We start from the raw sequence: 18624 nt of genomic DNA, 5'->3' as shown, positions 1-18624 counted from the left end.
TGACTGAGACTAAAGTTGCGCAAAACATGAAATTTCACTGCGAGAGCAGTCGGAGACACTGCGCAATTAGCGCGCAAATAAGCCTTAGCGGGAACACTGGTCATCAGATGTTGCTTTAATGACATCCAAGTGACAACTTTTGAAAGATATTTTGACTTTTGAAGTTTTCCTTTGCTTAGCAATCAATGAAACATTGAGCAACAGCAATTTTAAAAGGTACATTTTTCAGTTTCTTTAAGAACATTAGAGCTCCATAAGCTGTATAATTTGGCTATTTTTCTAAACTTTTGTTTTGTGGTTTCCCTACACTTTCTGCATTGAATCCCTAAACTCTAATTTAATGCCAAGTATTTAGCATATCAACACAACCTATATGAGTATAATCTACATTGTTATTGTTGAAAATTGTATTCAAGTCCGGACTAGAATGCATTTGTAAACAATAAACAATGATCACTACACACATACAAGCTGTGTTGACAAAAAGAATACTCGAAATTTTAGCATGACAAACAGATAGGGTAAGACACGGTAGCTGATATACAGAGACGGAATACAGAAAAACATGCCACAAGTTACAGCTTATGTCCCTTTAAATTTCTCCTAATCTTCTTTGTTGATTTTTTTGGTATCTTTTTTATTCCTTTCTTATCCCTATAATTTTCCTGACATCTTAACCAGCTGATTTAATGACCAGAAATTAAGACTTCCCTTTTGGTCTATGTATAGCTTACCCTTTATTTTTGTACAATAGAAACTTATTGTGTGACATGATTTATCTCACTGCCCAAGGCCCTTTGGTCTATAATTTTGAAAAGGCATCGGTGATACATCAACGTTCTTCCTGCATGGTTCAATTGGTCACTATCAGGTCAGTGTGGTCAAAACCAGTCGTGCATAGCAAGTCTCATGGGATAGATTTTAAATGTATTGACAGGTCCCATCAAATGCATCTTATTAAAATCAACCATTCGAAGACTCAGAGAAACATACTCAAACTAGAAGATTTTCACCAACTTTTCCTGTGGGTGAATTTCACTGCTTTGACCTGACAGCATGTATCACACCTAAATTCTTACGCAATTTTCTCTGACTTGCCCTGAAAAGGGTTAAAATAATCATATTGCTTTCAATGTAATATCATGCAAACGATGAACAACTTAGTAGTTCTAATGAAAATGTAAACCAAAACCTGTTTGAAACAAAACTACTTCATGTATCAGTCTCTACAACCTAATGGAAGAACAGATATTTATTCAGTTATAGAAATGTTTGATATTTTCTATATAAGATCATTTATGTGCATATTACACAGGAATAATACACCTGTTGTAAACGTTTCACAAAAAATAAGCAAAATGCAAAGTGGATACGTGAACGGGTCAGAAATTTACATACCCAGAAATTAAAGCATGGTTGTGTAACAAGTGGCATTTATGAACAAAAAATCTTAAAATACAGACTCCTTTGTTTTTAGTCTTTACTAAAACAAAATAGAGAGATCTCTTTTCATAGCTTATACTGCAGGATTATACAGTATAAACACTGTAAGGATTAAATTTCCATCTAAATTATGAATTACCATAAAACTGTGGAATAATAAATATGCATTAGCAATAAATATTCATAGTAAATATTAGTGTCTGAATACGTATAGTAGGGACATTAGGATCTTATATTTATATGTATCAATTTCGTAAATAATGTTCAGGCAATTTTTTTTCTGCAGAAAAGTTGAATTTGATGCGTGATATTTCTGGTTATGTTAACTAGTGCAGACGCCTTTCAAACAGTAATAGTCTTGTACTTTGTGCACATGACCAATGGTTCTTCATCGTGCTCAGGTGAACCACGATTTAGCTGTTGTCAATTTTTTTTCAACAAAAATGTTAAAACTGCGACATTCATTGCAAATTTTGGCTCTGAAATGCCAGGAAATAAATGTACCGGGAATTATACTTCAAAGCACATTCACAGAAAAATATGTAAAATTAGATACTGAAGTTATGATTGATATATGCAAGCGTATTATTGTTTGTCCAAGACAGCTGACTTGACATACAAAACCAAATAATAGTGACATCATAAACTGAAAATATCAAGGTCAAGACAAACTTAATGTCTTAAGCAAAAAATTTCGGCCTCTGAGTTTTATTTTAAAGTGATTATTTTGCAGCAAAATTTTTTTCAGCAGAATACAATTTGTGATTTCCAAATTCAAATTTGACCAGCACCAAATTGTACCATTGGTATGATACAAAGGTAACGTCTGCCTTGACTTATATTATACATGTACAAGGGTGACCTATCCACTGTATCAAGATATGTGTCTGCCAACTTAAAGGGATACGTCGTCGTAACTGCACCTGTGCACGTTTCTTGTTTACAAACAATGTATTTCTTGCACAATATCTAGATGCTCGTCACCATCATAGCTGCAGCATTTAAATTATATGATGTAGATTATGACAGAGTGACATGTTTTAACTTTCATCAATCACAATAGTACCTTGAACACAGTGTTTACATTGGTCATATGGTCCAGTACAGCCTTTGAGCGCAGTTCGGACGACTGTATCCTTTTCAAAGTTGCAAAATTTGGATTTCAACCCGTAATACACCAACTTATCATCGATTGATAAAAAACATAAAACCAATGCACGGCAAATCTTCGTATGCATTTTCTGCAGCCATTATTATGAACAGAATGAAAATTTATAGTATTGTTCTTTACTAATGTAGATTGTGTCACAGGACAGACATTTAGACTCTCACAATTTAGAATTCTTTTCTGATCTACCACTTGTGGGGGACTCATTTTAAAGCCCCTGGAGTGAGAAATATTGTCAGTCTAAGCTTTTCGAAATTGAAAATTCCATCTACCCCAATAGAGTTGATAAATGTATGGCAGCCATTTTGAATTTCAAATATTGGTAAAATGTTAATTTTTTTTCTCTCTAGTACCCAACTTCACAAAGAGACCCCTGAATTTTACTCTGGTTGAAATATTCATTGAGGAACTTTGGAGCAAAAGTTTAAGTATTCCACTTTTGAGACTACCTTAAAATACAATTCCTCAATTGTAATTTTCTACTGATAGTTGCTGACAGAAACTTAAGTTTGAGTAATTCAATGACCTGTCCTTGTGGCAGACACACATCTTCATGATCAGTGAGGGGGTGAAAAGCAGGCATCCAAACTCACCTGTCGTAGGCAATACGGCATGGCAAGGACGCTCACACCAATGATGCTATTGCCAAGATTTAACACATAAATCCACTCAGCTGCCATTTTACTTGAGCTACCACCTTCACCACTTTTTAAAATGGAGCTAAACTGTCACCTTCAAAAACCCTCTACAGGTATAAAAGGTAAAAAAAATCATAAATCCTTACAAGTTACACACACACCATCCAACAGCAGGCAGAGTAGCTTGTTACCTAGGTTGCACGCAGTTGCTAGGAGACCACACGGACTCACCTCTTTCAAGCAGAAAGGTATGGCGAGAATGCTCGGTCCACCCATGCTATTACTGATGGTGAACACGTACGAATAGTACGGCGAGGCACCTGACGGCATTTCGTCACTCCTTTTACGATATCGTCGAAACATGGCCAGGGAAATGAACAGTGACAACACAAGTTTACAGGTAAGTCTGAATTTTTCCCCCTGCACAGCATGCAGATAAATGAAAAGATTTGACTCTAATGAGCCTTTTTCTCTTCAAAGTGCTCTCTACATGAATACAAACGTGCAACCACATTCTAATGTGTTGAATTGACACATAAGATATTAAACCACCCAAAAAACTGATAAAACACTACTTTGACATGTTTGATTCCCTTTCACCACCATGGTTCGGCCCAAACCCATTATTATCAATGGTGATCGTGGACCAGTTCACAGGGAATTAGGGGTGAACAGGTTAAATATGAGTCTGATGGTCAAACTGAAACAATCATAAATGAACTTGAGGAAAAGTATGCGTTGTTGAAATGATGCTGTGAATAGGGTAAATGTTTATCATCATAAACACTACAGTAACGAGTTTCAATTTTCATCTTCCAATCAAATGAACACAAAAATACTACTTTGGGGTTTTTTGAAATTTCTTATTATTCTATTGGAATTTTGCCAAACATATCAATGTAGTGGTTTATTACACTTCCACCACGTCTATGGTTCTACAGGCATTCACTTCAAGCATCAAATTTTCTGTGATAGTACTATGGTCTCTGATGGAATTAGGTCAACATGCTGCTATGTTCTAGAGAGCTGAGTAACAGCTGTGGCATTATTAGACCAGGATCACAACCATGACTATGTTACAGCAGTTTCTTGTTGCTTGATGTTTCCTGGTTCACAGCAGTTCTCATACAGTCACATAAAAACCCTAGCTGCATCAAAATGTGATTACTGTTCAGCAAAAATCAATCAAAGCTTGATAATTGCTGATCTAAAGACTGCATATGCATCAGCTGCTAGGCAAAATGCAGTAATTTGTGACATCCTGAACTCCTATAACATAATTTGATGCATACATCCAGTCTACCCAACAAACATTTGAATTCCCTAATAAAATAGATCTTTGTGAATGATAGCTTAACATCCATTATGCAAAAGCAATAAAAAAGAGGAGTTTGTTTTTCATTCTTGTATGTATTGATCAAATAAGTATAGAATTCTGCAGAAATGTCAATATAATCATGTATATGCATTGTGTAGTGCTATGTATATTAAAGACAAGCTGGTACTGGAAACTCAATGGTGAAACTTTGTGACTGCTTTCAGCTTTTTTAACATTTAATTTCAACCTCAAGATGGTATTCTTTACTGTTTTTTTTATTATTTGTTATCTTTACAAGAGAGCTTCACACCCTCTGTAGGGTAATTCATACCTGAATTCATTGACCGATTTTACTGTGGTAAAATACTTTCATTTTGTATCAAATCAACAACAATAGGAGACAGAATGGACAGTCCCAAGACTGCAGTTAGTGCATTGCTCATCTACTGCCTATTTCTTGACATGAAAAAGTATGACCAGCGTCCACAATCCACAATAGCAGAATGAAATATTTCAGCTCTATCATCCATCCTGTATGTGGTGGTGACTTCAAGATCAATATTATAAGCAAAAGATATGTCGTGTACATGGAACTGTTCTGAAACATTTTTATCCCAATTTAGAGCTTTAAAGTAAAGAATATGGACATGATTTGATTGAGAGAAAAAAAATTGTGTTTATATTGTATGTACCATGATGTCATTATAATCTCAAGAGCTAATCAAACAAAACCATGCCTATGCATTACCATATCATATTTCACAACAAACTTAAATTTGATCAGGCTGCATTTCATATTTTTGTTGGGTAGACTGACATGATGCTTACAAGCAACAACAGTTCTCTTTCTTCATGGATTGATCTCCATCTTTGTGCAGACAAAGATGATCAAAAGTGACACCAACTGGATGAAGACAGAGATACAAATCCATTACTGCCCCACAAATAAAACACTTTTCCCCTACAAAAAAAACCCAGCAAATGCATTTCAAAAAATTACAACCACATCACCAACTATGGAAATACCAAGAGATGATCTTCATTAAATCATGCAAATGTTCAAGGGAGAGAAGCCTTCACTTTTGAGAACTTTTTTTCACTATTTTTTTAAAACTGCAGTTTATTGTTCTACTCCACAAAGCATGTTAAATACAAAGTATTCAGCTTGTCAACTCAACCTGTACATGTGTAGTCTGTACAGTTGCTGACAAATGAGGGTTTGTTATAACTAAATTTCAGATTTTAATACACAGTGCATTTTACACATAGACAGGATGTTGACAAAGTAAACAGTTGGTTTTTTGACATGCTTTGAAGAGTAGGATCAGGTCTTATGATCAACATACAACAAAAATAGCGTTATCAAAAGTTACAGCTACTGTCCCTTTCAGTAGTTGAAAGCACTAATGCAATTTTAGGTACATGTATGTTCCTCTTTACACAATGCAGCAACCAACATCATGAGCCCTGGATGAAACAGAAGCTTGAAAGGTGATTAGACACAATCGCATACAATATGCATCTTGCTTCTATTACCTACAATACAAGCTTGTGTATTCCCTGGTTTGTTCTGAGCCTTCACTATAATTTTGTTAGAATCAGAGGAAAATGTGCAGGAATGTGCAGACATCTGAATGCAAGGTTATGCACATTTCTGTGTATTGACAAACCACTACATCATTGAATTCTGCCATGTCATGGACGAACCAGAAGATGGATCTCCTGGTAAATCCATTCTGACACACCACTCAACCACGGTTTTGTGGAAGGACCGTGACTGGAACCATAAATGTCCTGTCCCCTGCAGTGGTCACACTTACGTTACTCATTGAAACATTTGGGGTCATATCAAATTTGGCCTGACTCTTCATTCTATGTTCTTTGCTTTTTTATTGTTGTTGTTGTTTTTTTGTTTTTGGTTGTTTTTTTGTTTTTGTTTTGTTTTTTGTTTTTTTGGGGGGGGGCTTTTTTGAATCAAAAATCAACATAATTCAGTGTTGGTGTATGATTCTATATTCACTGTACTCTTAATCTAGCGAACCAATTTCATAAATCTCAGAGATAATCTAGGCCTTTTTGACAAAGCTGTTTCCATCCATTTGTCTTCATGAGTATTATTGCCATGCACAGAGGTAGCACACAGATTCTGTGTGTTACCTCTACGGTACCACAGCCCCTCCACACACAGCGACTGTGTATAGACGTGTGATGTGTACGTCCGTCACACCAAACACAAATCATGCACACAAAATATGCCACCACCAGTGTACATATATGACCATATTACCACAAACCTTAAACCACGTGTTTCTACCGAATTGCAACGTGCGCTAGTGTCTGATTATTAACCGTAGTATGGAGCATTAGTCTCAATCGTCCCAAGTCTTCTCTCCAATACTAGGATGATTGATAAAACGTGTCAGGTAAATATATGGCATGCAACTACAAACATCTACTCCTAAAAGGGGTTTCCACGTCTTCTCTTACAGTAAGTCATTGATAGGAGGTCTGGTGACCGGTGGTGACTCTTTTTTCTCCTCTTTCTCTGTCATCTATAAACACTCTTGAGGTCATTCAGTCAGTATCGTCATTTCTGATGTTGTTCAGGTGAGGTTGACCGATTGTAAAGATTACCATAAACAACCTGTTCTGGATGTGTGAAAAACTGCTTGTCTCACGTTCGAACGTCTCTACAAGGAAACCTGATGTCCGTTGTGTACGTTAAACAGGACCGACTCCCTTTCCGATTTGGCGTGTCTTGCTGGCGATAGCTCTGAGAAAGCTGATCCACAACAGGCTCAAATAAGTGTTGTACGACAGATGTCACCACAATCTATGCCCAGCTGATTCCAACGTGGCAGCGCATGCGTTATTATTTAGGGTCAGGGGTTAAACTTTGACCTTTGATTTAGCGCCGACCAACTTTTCCTGTTATTTACAGTATTATAAATTTTATAGTAATCAATTTGAACATATTCTTTTGAAAATTATATAAGTCAATAAACTTATTCAATAGAAGTGTTCCCAAATAACATTTATCGAGGTTGCTAGCATAATTGCGATTGGTCGCTTTCAAGTGACGTCATGAAAGTCATACATTGGCGGAGAGTTCAGTTCACTTCCTGCTCACGAAGAGCCAGCCATCCAGGCGTGGAGGTCTGGTTCTTTAACCCTAACCGCGTGAACTTGGCCACTCCGATATGTATATCAAGCAGTTTTTTTGGTCCAGCTTTCTGCGGATTTGGAGTTTGGCATAAGAAGTTAAAAACAGCTAACCGTGATAGTTTTTTCGGAGGTGAAAATTTCGCCGTGCGAATTTAAAGATGGCTGACACTGCAGCGCCTTTCTACTCTCGCCAACCGCTGAGCTACCCTGATCGCACACTTTGATGTGCATGTCAGTGGTAAAGGGTTTGCCCTGATGCTCGCTGTTGTGTGGATTAGATAAGCATGGCTGTAGTGTTCAAGCTGTCGGCACGCACATCAAATATGAGATCGTTGCCACCTCCCGTTACGAAGTTATGTAATCGGGGACCAGCTTCGTCTCAAACAAACTTTACACGTGACATGCGGCACATGGAGAGAACAGTGTGCTATTCAAGCTCGGAGACTTTGAGAGAAGGATTGCAGCAGACGAGATGAAGAGAGCAAAACCCAGTCCTTGCAAACAGACCGAGAAGATTATTTCCAAGGAGTCGTTTAAAAACATTTGCTAGGGTACTCTGAACATGGACAGCAGTGGTCTGATCAAATCTACCACGGTTACAAGTGTTTCGATACATAGCGGCCGCCGCGTGGTGATTCTATGCATACCACGCGGCGGCCGCTATGTATCGGAACACTTATAACCGTGATCTGACCCTCCGATTCAGCCACATGTCCCTCCATACTGTATACTTTACCACATATTCCACCGTACATATAAGGCCCGGCGGAATACGTGGTCAAGTATACTGAACTCTTTTGAGCCTCTGCTTTCACGGACCGTTTCATAAAATAATAAGATAAATTTACTTACACCGTAACAAATTCAGTACTGCCAGTGTTACAAAAGCAGGTAATATTTCATTATCAAATCTCTAAAAATGGAGAGATTAATTATTACTCTACCCCTCAATCATTGAGTACTATATCATTTTTATTCATCTATAAGTATTATCAATTCATTTTACTTCCAAACATGGTGACGATCATATATGAAACTCTGAACAAAAGCTGTCAAGTGTAACTGCTATATTGTAAACCTTGATTGCTAGCAGGTCTGCAGCTAGCAGCTACCACCTGGAGCTATTGTGCTAACATGAATATATAATTAAAACATTCTGCCTAAGAATGACTGTTTTTAAGCCCACAGTACATCTACAAACTGATACTGTATATGCTGGTGGCAGATACATTGCAGGAGTGGATTACATACCAAATGTAGTTGAGCATGATTTGTCATTGCTAAGTCGGACAAACTCCAGTCCTCAAGTGACTAAGAAGGAAATTACCTAGTTTTTATTCCATCACATTTGTGAAGGGACATTTAGTCTAGGTAGTAGATCAGTGTACACTTATCGAGTGTGATGACTGCCAAAATATCTGTCTTTATTTTATGTCTGTTTGAATATATCAGCTATGACAATCTAAGTGCAACATCATGCTAAAATAAGCAAGTCATTACAGTGAGAAATGACAAAATATTCTTGAAAATAATGAAATAAATATTTTGCAGTGATTGCACTCCATATGGACTGGTGGCAAGGTAGCGGGTGGAGGGACTGACTGTGATTGAATGTAATGCAACTGTTTGTCAACTTTCAAATGTCTATGCTGCCAACTTGTTGAAAATTAATGTGCTTCATCTATGTATCCTAAGAGGAAATTCAAAAATCTGTATGGCACAACTGCTCAGGGAAGACCACAAGTATTTAATCTATTGGAACCGTAAGTTTCAAAAAGAAAGAGAAGGGTGGGCCATTTGTGTTTGGCAAATCTATTCATATGGTAATAGCTACACAGAAAATTTTCATTTTTACAACATGAATATGCAAAACGTAAATTCCCCATACAAAGTACTTCTTTTTTCAAAGCTGTGGAGAACACTGATTTCGTCGTATTTACTAGTTGGTCCATAATGTCCTCAGTATGAATATGAATGATTTTTAAAATATGATGTAGCTTTCTCTGACAAAAGTCACAAACATCACTTATGTTGAAAGTTTTCACCAAAATTTAGGGTCTATGATTGAGCTATGGCCAGTAGTTGGTAAAAATGCACGTTTCACATTGTTGAAGCTATCGTGCTATGGGCATTTGTATGCCATTGTACATTATAGAACCCAAACGTGCAGGACAAACGTGCATGACTAAACACTGTAAAAGTCTGCACGTTAGACATTTTAGACACGTTAGGTCCGTACACGTTAGGTTTCCACGATACACGATAGGTTTGCACGATTTGCATGATAGAAATCCGAGTCATGTTGAGAACCTAAAATGACATACACGTTAGACATTTTAGACACGTTAGGTCCGTACACGTTAGGTCTGCACGATACACGATAGGTTTGCACGATTGGCATGATAGATTTTGACCCATGTTGAGAACCTAAAATGACATGCACGTTAGACATTTTAGACACGTTAGGTCCGTACACGTTAGGTCTGCACGATACACGATAGGCTTGCACGATTGGCATAATAGATTTTGACTTGTGTGGAGAACCGAAAATGATATACACATTAGACATTTTAGACACGTTAGGTTTGCACGATACAGGATAGGTTTGCATGATTGGCATGATAGATTTTGACCCATGTTGAGAACCTAAAATGACATGCACGTTAGACATTTTAGACACGTTAGGTCCGTACACGTTAGGTCGGCACGTACACGATAGGTTTGCACGATTGGCATGATAGATTTTGACCCATGTTGAGAGTCTAAAATGACATACACGTTAGACATTTTAGAAACGATAGGTTCTTACACGTTAGGTCTGCACGATACACGATAGGTTTGCAAGTTTGGCTTTTTGGTCACGTTAGTTCCGACCTAACATGTCAAACATGCACTACTAAAATGTAAAAATGTCTAAAATGAAAAAATCCCGACTTCTGGCATACACGATAGGTTTGCAAGTTTGGCTTTTTTGGTCACGTTAGTTCCGACCTAACATGTCAAACATGCACTACTAAAATGTAAAAATGTCTAAAATGAAAAATCCCGACTTCTGGCCATGGATGTAGCTGTCTGATTCGATGAAAAGTAAAATCATAGCATCCATGGCCAGAAGTCGGGATTTTTTCATTTTAGACATTTTTACATTTTAGTAGTGCATGTTTGACATGTTAGGTCGGAACTAACGTGACCAAAAAAGCCAAACTTGCAAACCTATCGTGTATGCCAGAAGTCGGGATTTTTTCATTTTAGACATTTTTACATTTTAGTAGTGCATGTTTGACATGTTAGGTCGGAACTAACGTGACCAAAAAAGCCAAACTTGCAAACCTATCGTGTATGCCAGAAGTCGGGATTTTTTCATTTTAGACATTTTTACATTTTAGTAGTGCATGTTTGACATGTTAGGTCGGAACTAACGTGACCAAAAAAGCCAAACTTGCAAACCTATCGTGTATCGTGCAGACCTAACGTGTAAGAACCTATCGTGTCTAAAATGTCTAACGTGTATGTCATTTTAGACTCTCAACATGGGTCAAAATCTATCATGCCAATCGTGCAAACTTATCGTGTAACGTGCAGACCTAACGTGTACGGACCTAACGTGTCTAAATGTCTAACGTGTATATCATGACTGTACCATTCAACTTATCTGGAGTCCCTAAAATGACATGCACGTTAGACATTTTAGACACGTTAGATCCGTACACGTTAGGTATGCACGATACACGATAGGTTTGCATGATTGCCATGATAGCTCTTGACTCATTTTGAGACCCTCATTGGACATACACGTTTGACATTTTAGACACGTTAGGTCCGTACACGTAAGGTCTGCACAATACAAGATAGGTTTGCACGATTGGCATGATAGCTTTTGACTCGTGGACAACCTAAAATTACATACGCGTTAGACATTTTAGACACGTTAGCTCCGTAAATCTTAGGTCGGCACCTTATACGATATGTCTCAAGATTAACGTGATGGCCTACAAACACGGTAAGGTCTAACTCTATCATGCCAATCGTGCAAACCTATCTTGTATCGTGCAGACCTAACGTGTACGGACCTAACGTGTCTAAAATGTCTAACGTGCATGTCATTTTAGGTTCTCAACATGGGTCAAAATCTATCATGCCAATCGTGCAAACCTATCGTGTAATGTGCCGACCTAACATGTACGGACCTAACGTGTCTAAAATGTCTAACGTGCATGTCATTTTAGGTTCTCAACATGGGTCAAAATCTATCATGCCAATCGTGCAAACCTATCGTGTATCGTGCAGACCTAACGTGTACGGACCTAACGTGTCTAAAATGTCTAACGTGCATGTCATTTTAGGTTCTCAACATGGGTCAAAATCTATCATGCCAATCGTGCAAACCTATCGTGTATCGTGCAGACCTAACGTGTACGGACCTAACGTGTCTAAAATGTCTAACGTGCATGTCATTTTAGGTTCTCAACATGGGTCAAAATCTATCATGCCAATCGTGCAAACCTATCGTGTATCGTGCAAACCTAACGTGTACGGACCTAACGTGTCTAAAATGTCTAACGTGTATGTCATTTTAGGTTCTCAACATGGGTCAAAATCTATCATGCCAATCATGCAAACCTATCCTGTATCGTGCAAACCTAACGTGTCTGTGTATATCATTTTCGGTTCTCCACACAAGTCAAAATCTATTATGCCAATCGTGCAAGCCTATCGTGTATCGTGCAGACCTAACGTGTACGGACCTAACGTGTCTAAAATGTCTAACGTGCATGTCACTTTAGGTTCTCAACATGGGTCAGAATCTATCATGCCAATCGTGCAAACCTATCGTGTATCGTGCAGACCTAACGTGTACGGACCTAACGTGTCTAAAATGTCTAACGTGCATGTCATTTTAGGTTTAAACATGGGTCAAAATCTATTATGCCATGGATGTAAAAAATAGTTTTTACACCCATGATTATGCCAATCGTGCAAACTTATCGTGTATCGTGCAAACCTAACCTAACGTGGTCAGCACCTTACACGATAAGTTTGCACGATTGGCATGATAGATTTTGACTCGTGGACAACCTAAAATGACATACACGTTAGACATTTTAGACACGTAGCTCCGTAAATCTTAACATAAGGCCAAAAAAAAAAAATTGTGTGTTTCCTGTAACATGCTCTTCAGAAATAGGGTAGGTAGGTCGGAAAAAAATTTTTTTTGGTAATTTTTTTTTCTCTGCAAAAAAGAAAATGTGAAAATTTCAATACCTTTCGACAAGGGTCAAGGCATCGTCATTGTCAACACAAAAGATTACATACACGAATGCAAAAGACAATTACGCAACACTCAGTATTATACACAACTAGACAGTGCGACACAGAACAAACAGTAAACAAAGTACACGAACTATTAAACAAAATGTACGAGAACAAACACATCGACCATGATACTTATAATTATCTCGATCCAAAAAACATAAAAATCCGCACCCCGCAGTGGTACTTATTGCCTAAAATTCACAAACCGCCGCTTGAAAACTCAACGTTTGCAGGGAGACCAATATTTAGTGGCTGCTCTCAGTCCCACTAACAGAATTTCAGAATTGCTGGATTACTTCATAAAACCACTGGTCCAGCAACAACCGTCAAATATAAAAGACACAACAAACTTCATACAAGAAATAGAAAAAACAAATTTCCCCAACATGCATTTCTTGTAACACTCGACGTGGTGTCGATGGACACAAACACAATTCACGACGAAGCGATTCGGCTAGTCAGTGAAACATTAAACTCACAAACCTCGCTTCAAACAAATTACGGCATCAAAAAACCACCACGGAAGACTTAATAGAAATGATTTCACTAATTCTAAAACACAACAGTTTTGAATTTAACAAGCAATATTTCCGCCAAACCCGCGGCTGCAGCATGGGATCGAATGCCTCGCCAGAGATAGCAGACATTGCTTTTCATGAACTTGAAAAGAAAATAATCGTAAACAACCACAACAACATTCACTTCTGGAAAAGATTCAGAGATGATGTCTTTGCAATCTTTCTGGGAACACAAACCGAACTCACTAACTTCATTCAAAAAATCCACACAATGCACCCAACGTTTAGGTTTTCATGCGAAAACTCAACACAAGAAATTACATTCCTAGATGTAGTAGTTTTCAAAGGTGCAAGATACCACAAAGAAAATATCCTCGACATCAAAACACATACTAAACCAACAGACACATTCCAATTTCTACATAGAGAATCTTGTCACCCGACAGCAACATTTAATGGCTTTATCAAAGGTGAAATCCTTAGATACGCTCGCACTTGAAACAACAATGACGACTTTACTAAAAAAGTCGCTTTCTTTAGAAACAAACTACTCGACAGAGAATACAAAAACAATGAAATCACGAATATAACAGAAAAAATAATCCACAGTATTCGTAATACACTAACAAACTGTACAAGTACACGTACAGAAGCAACAAACAAACTCATCTTCAGTACAACATACAGCCCTTACATAAAAACAAAAGATCTTAAGGGAAGTCTTTTGAAACATTTGGCTGAACTGGAGAAGGACTCAACACTAAGGAATCTATTCCCAGAATCACCAATCATTGCTTACAAGAGAAACAAAAACCTAAAAGACACACTAGTCAAAACAAAATTTACAGAAGTAAAGAAACAAAAAACAAACAAACCAGACCACCAAACGGACTCACAACGAGACCCAAACATTGATATTCTTGCCTCGCTATTCGAAGAGCAAGACCACTAAAATACATTAAAATAAATTTTCACAAACACAAACTAACGAAAGAATCTACATTGCGACTGATGAGAAACCACACTCGGGTTTCGAAACGCAAGCGTCAAAGGGCCACTCATCAACTTTGTAACACCATAGGTCCGGCTGCGTCTCGCCATAAGCTTTCCCCACACAAACAAAACATTACCGTACACACTAATCCAAACTTCCCTACAAATATCCGAGGCGAAACAAACATTTTCATTAACACAAACAATCGGATAAGAATGTAGGAACACATTTTTGAAACGAATCAAACAAAACTCGACACAAAAACATTTTGGATAGTTAGGTGGGGAGCCTCTTTCACACTTTTTACAATCGCCATAAGCTTTCCCCACACAAACAAAACATTACCGTACACACTAATCCAAACTTCCCTACAAATATCCGAGGTGAAACAAACATTTTCATTAACACAAAAAAATCGGATAAGAATATAGGAACACATTTTTGAAACGAATTAAACACAAACTCGACACAAAAACATTTTGGATAGTTAGGTGGGGAGCCTCTCACACTTTTTACATTTTTTCTTGAACGTGATCGCATTTCTCATATGTTACGGAAAACACGCTTGCACAAGCAGTCGCTATTGTTGTTTAATGACGTCATGAAATCACGCGTGATTTAAAACTTTTCCCAGCCAATCTCGCGGGATTTGTTTTCAAGGTCCAAAAAAAAGTTTAGGGTCGGGGGGTTTGAACTAGGGTAGGTCGGGTTACCGGAAACACACAATTTTTTTTTTTAGGCCTTAGGTAGGCACCTTATACGATATGTCTCAAGATTAACGTGATGGCCTACAAACACGGTAAGGTCTAACTCTATCATGCCAATCGTGAAAACCTATCTTGTATCGTGCAGACCTAACGTGTAGGGACCTAACGTGTCTAAAATGTCTAACGTGCATGTCATTTTAGGTTCTCAACATGGGTCAAAATCTATTATGCCAATCGTGCAAACCTATCGTGTATCGTGCCGACCTAACGTGTACGGACCTAACGTGTCTAAAATGTCTAACGTGCATGTCATTTTAGGTTCTCAACATGGATCAAAATCTATCATGCCAATCGTGCAAACCTATCGTGTAACGTGCCGACCTAACGTGTACGGACCTAACGTGTCTAAAATGTCTAACGTGTATGTCATTTTAGGTTCTCAACATGGGTCAAAATCTATCATGCCAATCATGCAAACCTATCCTGTATCGTGCAAACCTAACGTTTCTAAAATGTCTAATGTGTATATCATTTTCGGTTCTCCACACAAGTCAAAATCTATTATGCCAATCGTGCAAGCCTATCGTGTATCGTGCAGACCTAACGTGTCTAAAATGTCTAACGTGCATGTCATTTTAGGTTCTCAACATGGGTCAAAATCTATCATGCCAATCGTGCAAACCTATCGTGTATCGTGCAGACCTAACGTGTACGGACCTAACGTGTCTAAAATGTCTAACGTGTATGTCATTTTAGGTTCTCAACATGACTCGGATTTCTATCATGCAAATCGTGCAAACCTATCGTGTATCGTGCAAACCTAACGTGTACGGACCTAACGTGTCTAAAATGTCTAACGTGCAGACTTTTACAGTGTTTAGTCATGCACGTTTGCCTTACATGCACGTTTGTCCTGCACGTTTGGGTTCTATAATGTACAATGGCATACAAATGCCCATAGCACGATAGCTTCAACAATGTGAAACGTGCATTTTTACCAACTACTGGCCATAGCTCGGTGAAGCAGGTCATTTGATTTCCTTTCATTTTAGTAAACCATCATCAAATGGTGATTTCATTGAAGAAGCATTCCAAGCTTGGGTTCATCCATATCCCAGTAAGTCTTCTACTTACACAGCTTTCAATGGTATACAACTGTCGAATCAGTGTTTTGGTTACTGGTAGGGTTTATGATGTAGAATAAGACTATGAGTACAGAAAATCAAATCTTTGTACATGTTTGTATATGTAACAGGCGATCTTTTTTCTGATTATTGTGCAGTGAACTGCCTGTTAGCTTTCCTTGAAATTAGACTATTGACTAATTACAGTATATCACATTGTTTCACATCTGTCATGACTCTGCGCAAAGCTTCTCTTTGGTCTTGTCACAGCGGGTACACTTTGTAACCATCAATATTTTATGCAAACCACGCTATATGATATGAAATGATAGTATCACATTGAATTCTCATTTGTTTCAGGAAAAAATTGTGCAGACGCAAATATTTACACCGCAAGAAAGTATATTCAGGGTGTTTCATCCACCCTACCACAGAGGGTGGATTGTTAAAGAACAACATATATGAAATCCCCTGTAATAAAAGGTTCAATTTTTTTTACCAAAGGTAACTTTATGTGTCATAGCATGCAAACATGTACATTTCAGTTTAAGAACATAAATATACTCAAACCTTCTTGTAAAAATGGGTTTATTTGTTAATTTAAACAGCTTCTAGGATTTTTTTGAATTTCAATTATGTGTGAAGGATTCTGGGAAAAAACAGAATTATATCGTTTATAAGTAAAGTTACTGGCCACTGTTTGGGGTAAAAATGTTATATTCAACATAGCAATCCAAAAGGAAAACAAAAGGTTGCTGAATGCAAATAGAATTCTTGAACTATTGCTAAATCTGCATGTTTTCCTTCAAAACAAATCATAGCTCGATCTCCCTTGTCGTGCAGGTATATTGTGACCATTCCAAACTGTTAAAGGTATACTGTCACCTGTTCCAATTTTGCCACAGTTACCATGGAAAGAGAAAATCTAACCAATCACAGATTTTAAGCGGGTGGCCGCTTTTTGAAAACAGCGCCCTCCATGGGCATTTTGAAAACCAAGGAACGCCCCTTTGACCATATATGGGCATATTTCGATTACAGGTGACTGTAGACCTTTAAATCATTATTTTTGTGAGTCGAGAGTGAAACACATCACAGTAAAGAATTGGGTGGTGTTGTGCATAACAAGGCATATTTTGCTCAAAATATTTTTTTTGCAAAGATTCCGAAGATTGAAATACTGGTTGGGTTCACCTTTCAGTATGACAAGAAGTCGTAAGGTGAGGAGAAAGAAGTCTAAACATATGCAAATCACCCAATTTTCTGGCTTCTATTTTCCCCTGATTTCAACATTACTCCACTCTGGCATGGTCCGATTGTATGAAATTTCCACATCATGTCTGTAAATACTATAAAAAAAAAGATTTTGTTAGAAATGGAGTTTTAAATTTTTAATAATAGTCATTTCAGTTTTGCTTATCATGATTGAAATCACTTTTTTGAATTTCAGTCGTTCAACTACTGCAACGAAAGAATGAGAATTCATAATGCTAAACAATAACAAAATTAAGGTTTTTCACCCCAAATATATCCTCGTTCCTCCGAGTAAATCATTGCTACCGTTCTAGACTTTAGATTCGCTGCTTTTTGAAAATATATAGTATAAGAGGGTACCGGTTTTCATGACATCTTAAACTGTTGCTACACAATAGCGGCAAAAATCATCTCAGTACACCTACAATATTTTGTTGCCACATAACTAGACCTTTTATGAGGGATTGAAAAAAGTAACACAGAAAGCAGTGACTGCAACTATAGACCCTAAGGTCTATGCTACAACACTCTACAGACCAATAAACCTATATTGTGCACTTTTCTCAAGTCATGTACTTTACGCCAAGCAGTAAGATTAATTATCACTACCGGAATCTCTGAAATCATGACTGATGGTTGTACAAATTTGACCTAACTTTCACTTTCGTTCAGTCATACATAAGTACAAAGGCAAGGGTTTTTCTGTATGTTTTTCTGTATTAATAAAATTACTTGTAGTAATAAAGAAAGGAGTCAGACGGTTTGGAGTTGAACTCTTTTATTTGAAATATCACAGTCAAAATTAATAAAATCGAATAAAGTAAACCGTTGCACAAAAACCTCCCTCCCCACCCCAGGGGACTGATTTCTTTCCTCTGTGAGCCAAGCCGCTGATACATCAGTATCCTTCAATGAAAGGGTGCGTCAGTGAGTCTGTCTGCGAGCGTCTGTGCCAGTGAATCTTTACCTCAGTTTTGTCCGT

At 37.6% G+C, this 18624-nt stretch overlaps 1 protein-coding gene and 1 long non-coding RNA gene across 13 annotated transcripts in view; one reads left to right on the top strand and one right to left on the bottom strand.

The window, feature by feature from the left end:
• The window catches only part of LOC139151499 (putative sodium-coupled neutral amino acid transporter 10), a 41006-nt gene extending 33583 nt beyond the window's left edge, over positions 1-7423 (bottom strand). For 3 of the 12 annotated variants that reach the window (XM_070724340.1, XM_070724348.1, XM_070724350.1), the window contains exons 1-2: positions 6855-7423; positions 3205-3356 (exon numbers count right to left, since the gene is read on the bottom strand). In XM_070724340.1, coding sequence (XP_070580441.1) covers positions 3205-3291 — 87 coding nt within the window. In that variant the 5' untranslated portion in view covers positions 3292-3356; positions 6855-7423. Of the gene's footprint in view, positions 1-3204; positions 3357-3480; positions 3590-6854 lie in introns of all 12 variants that reach the window. The other 9 variants (XM_070724338.1, XM_070724342.1, XM_070724343.1 and 6 more) reach the window with 5 other exon arrangements.
• A 1016-nt stretch (positions 7424-8439) lies between these two features.
• Positions 8440-16963, top strand: LOC139152368 (uncharacterized). The gene is made up of 3 exons (XR_011556611.1): positions 8440-8623; positions 16317-16381; positions 16749-16963. It is a non-coding gene; the product is annotated as an uncharacterized lncRNA (long non-coding RNA).
• The last annotated feature ends 1661 nt before the right edge of the window (positions 16964-18624 follow it).

The sequence above is a fragment of the Ptychodera flava genome, chromosome 15 (genome assembly GCF_041260155.1).
Source record: "Ptychodera flava strain L36383 chromosome 15, AS_Pfla_20210202, whole genome shotgun sequence".
NCBI classification, from domain to species: domain Eukaryota; kingdom Metazoa; phylum Hemichordata; class Enteropneusta; family Ptychoderidae; genus Ptychodera; species Ptychodera flava.
This window is presented reverse-complemented; position numbering and strand designations above follow the sequence as displayed.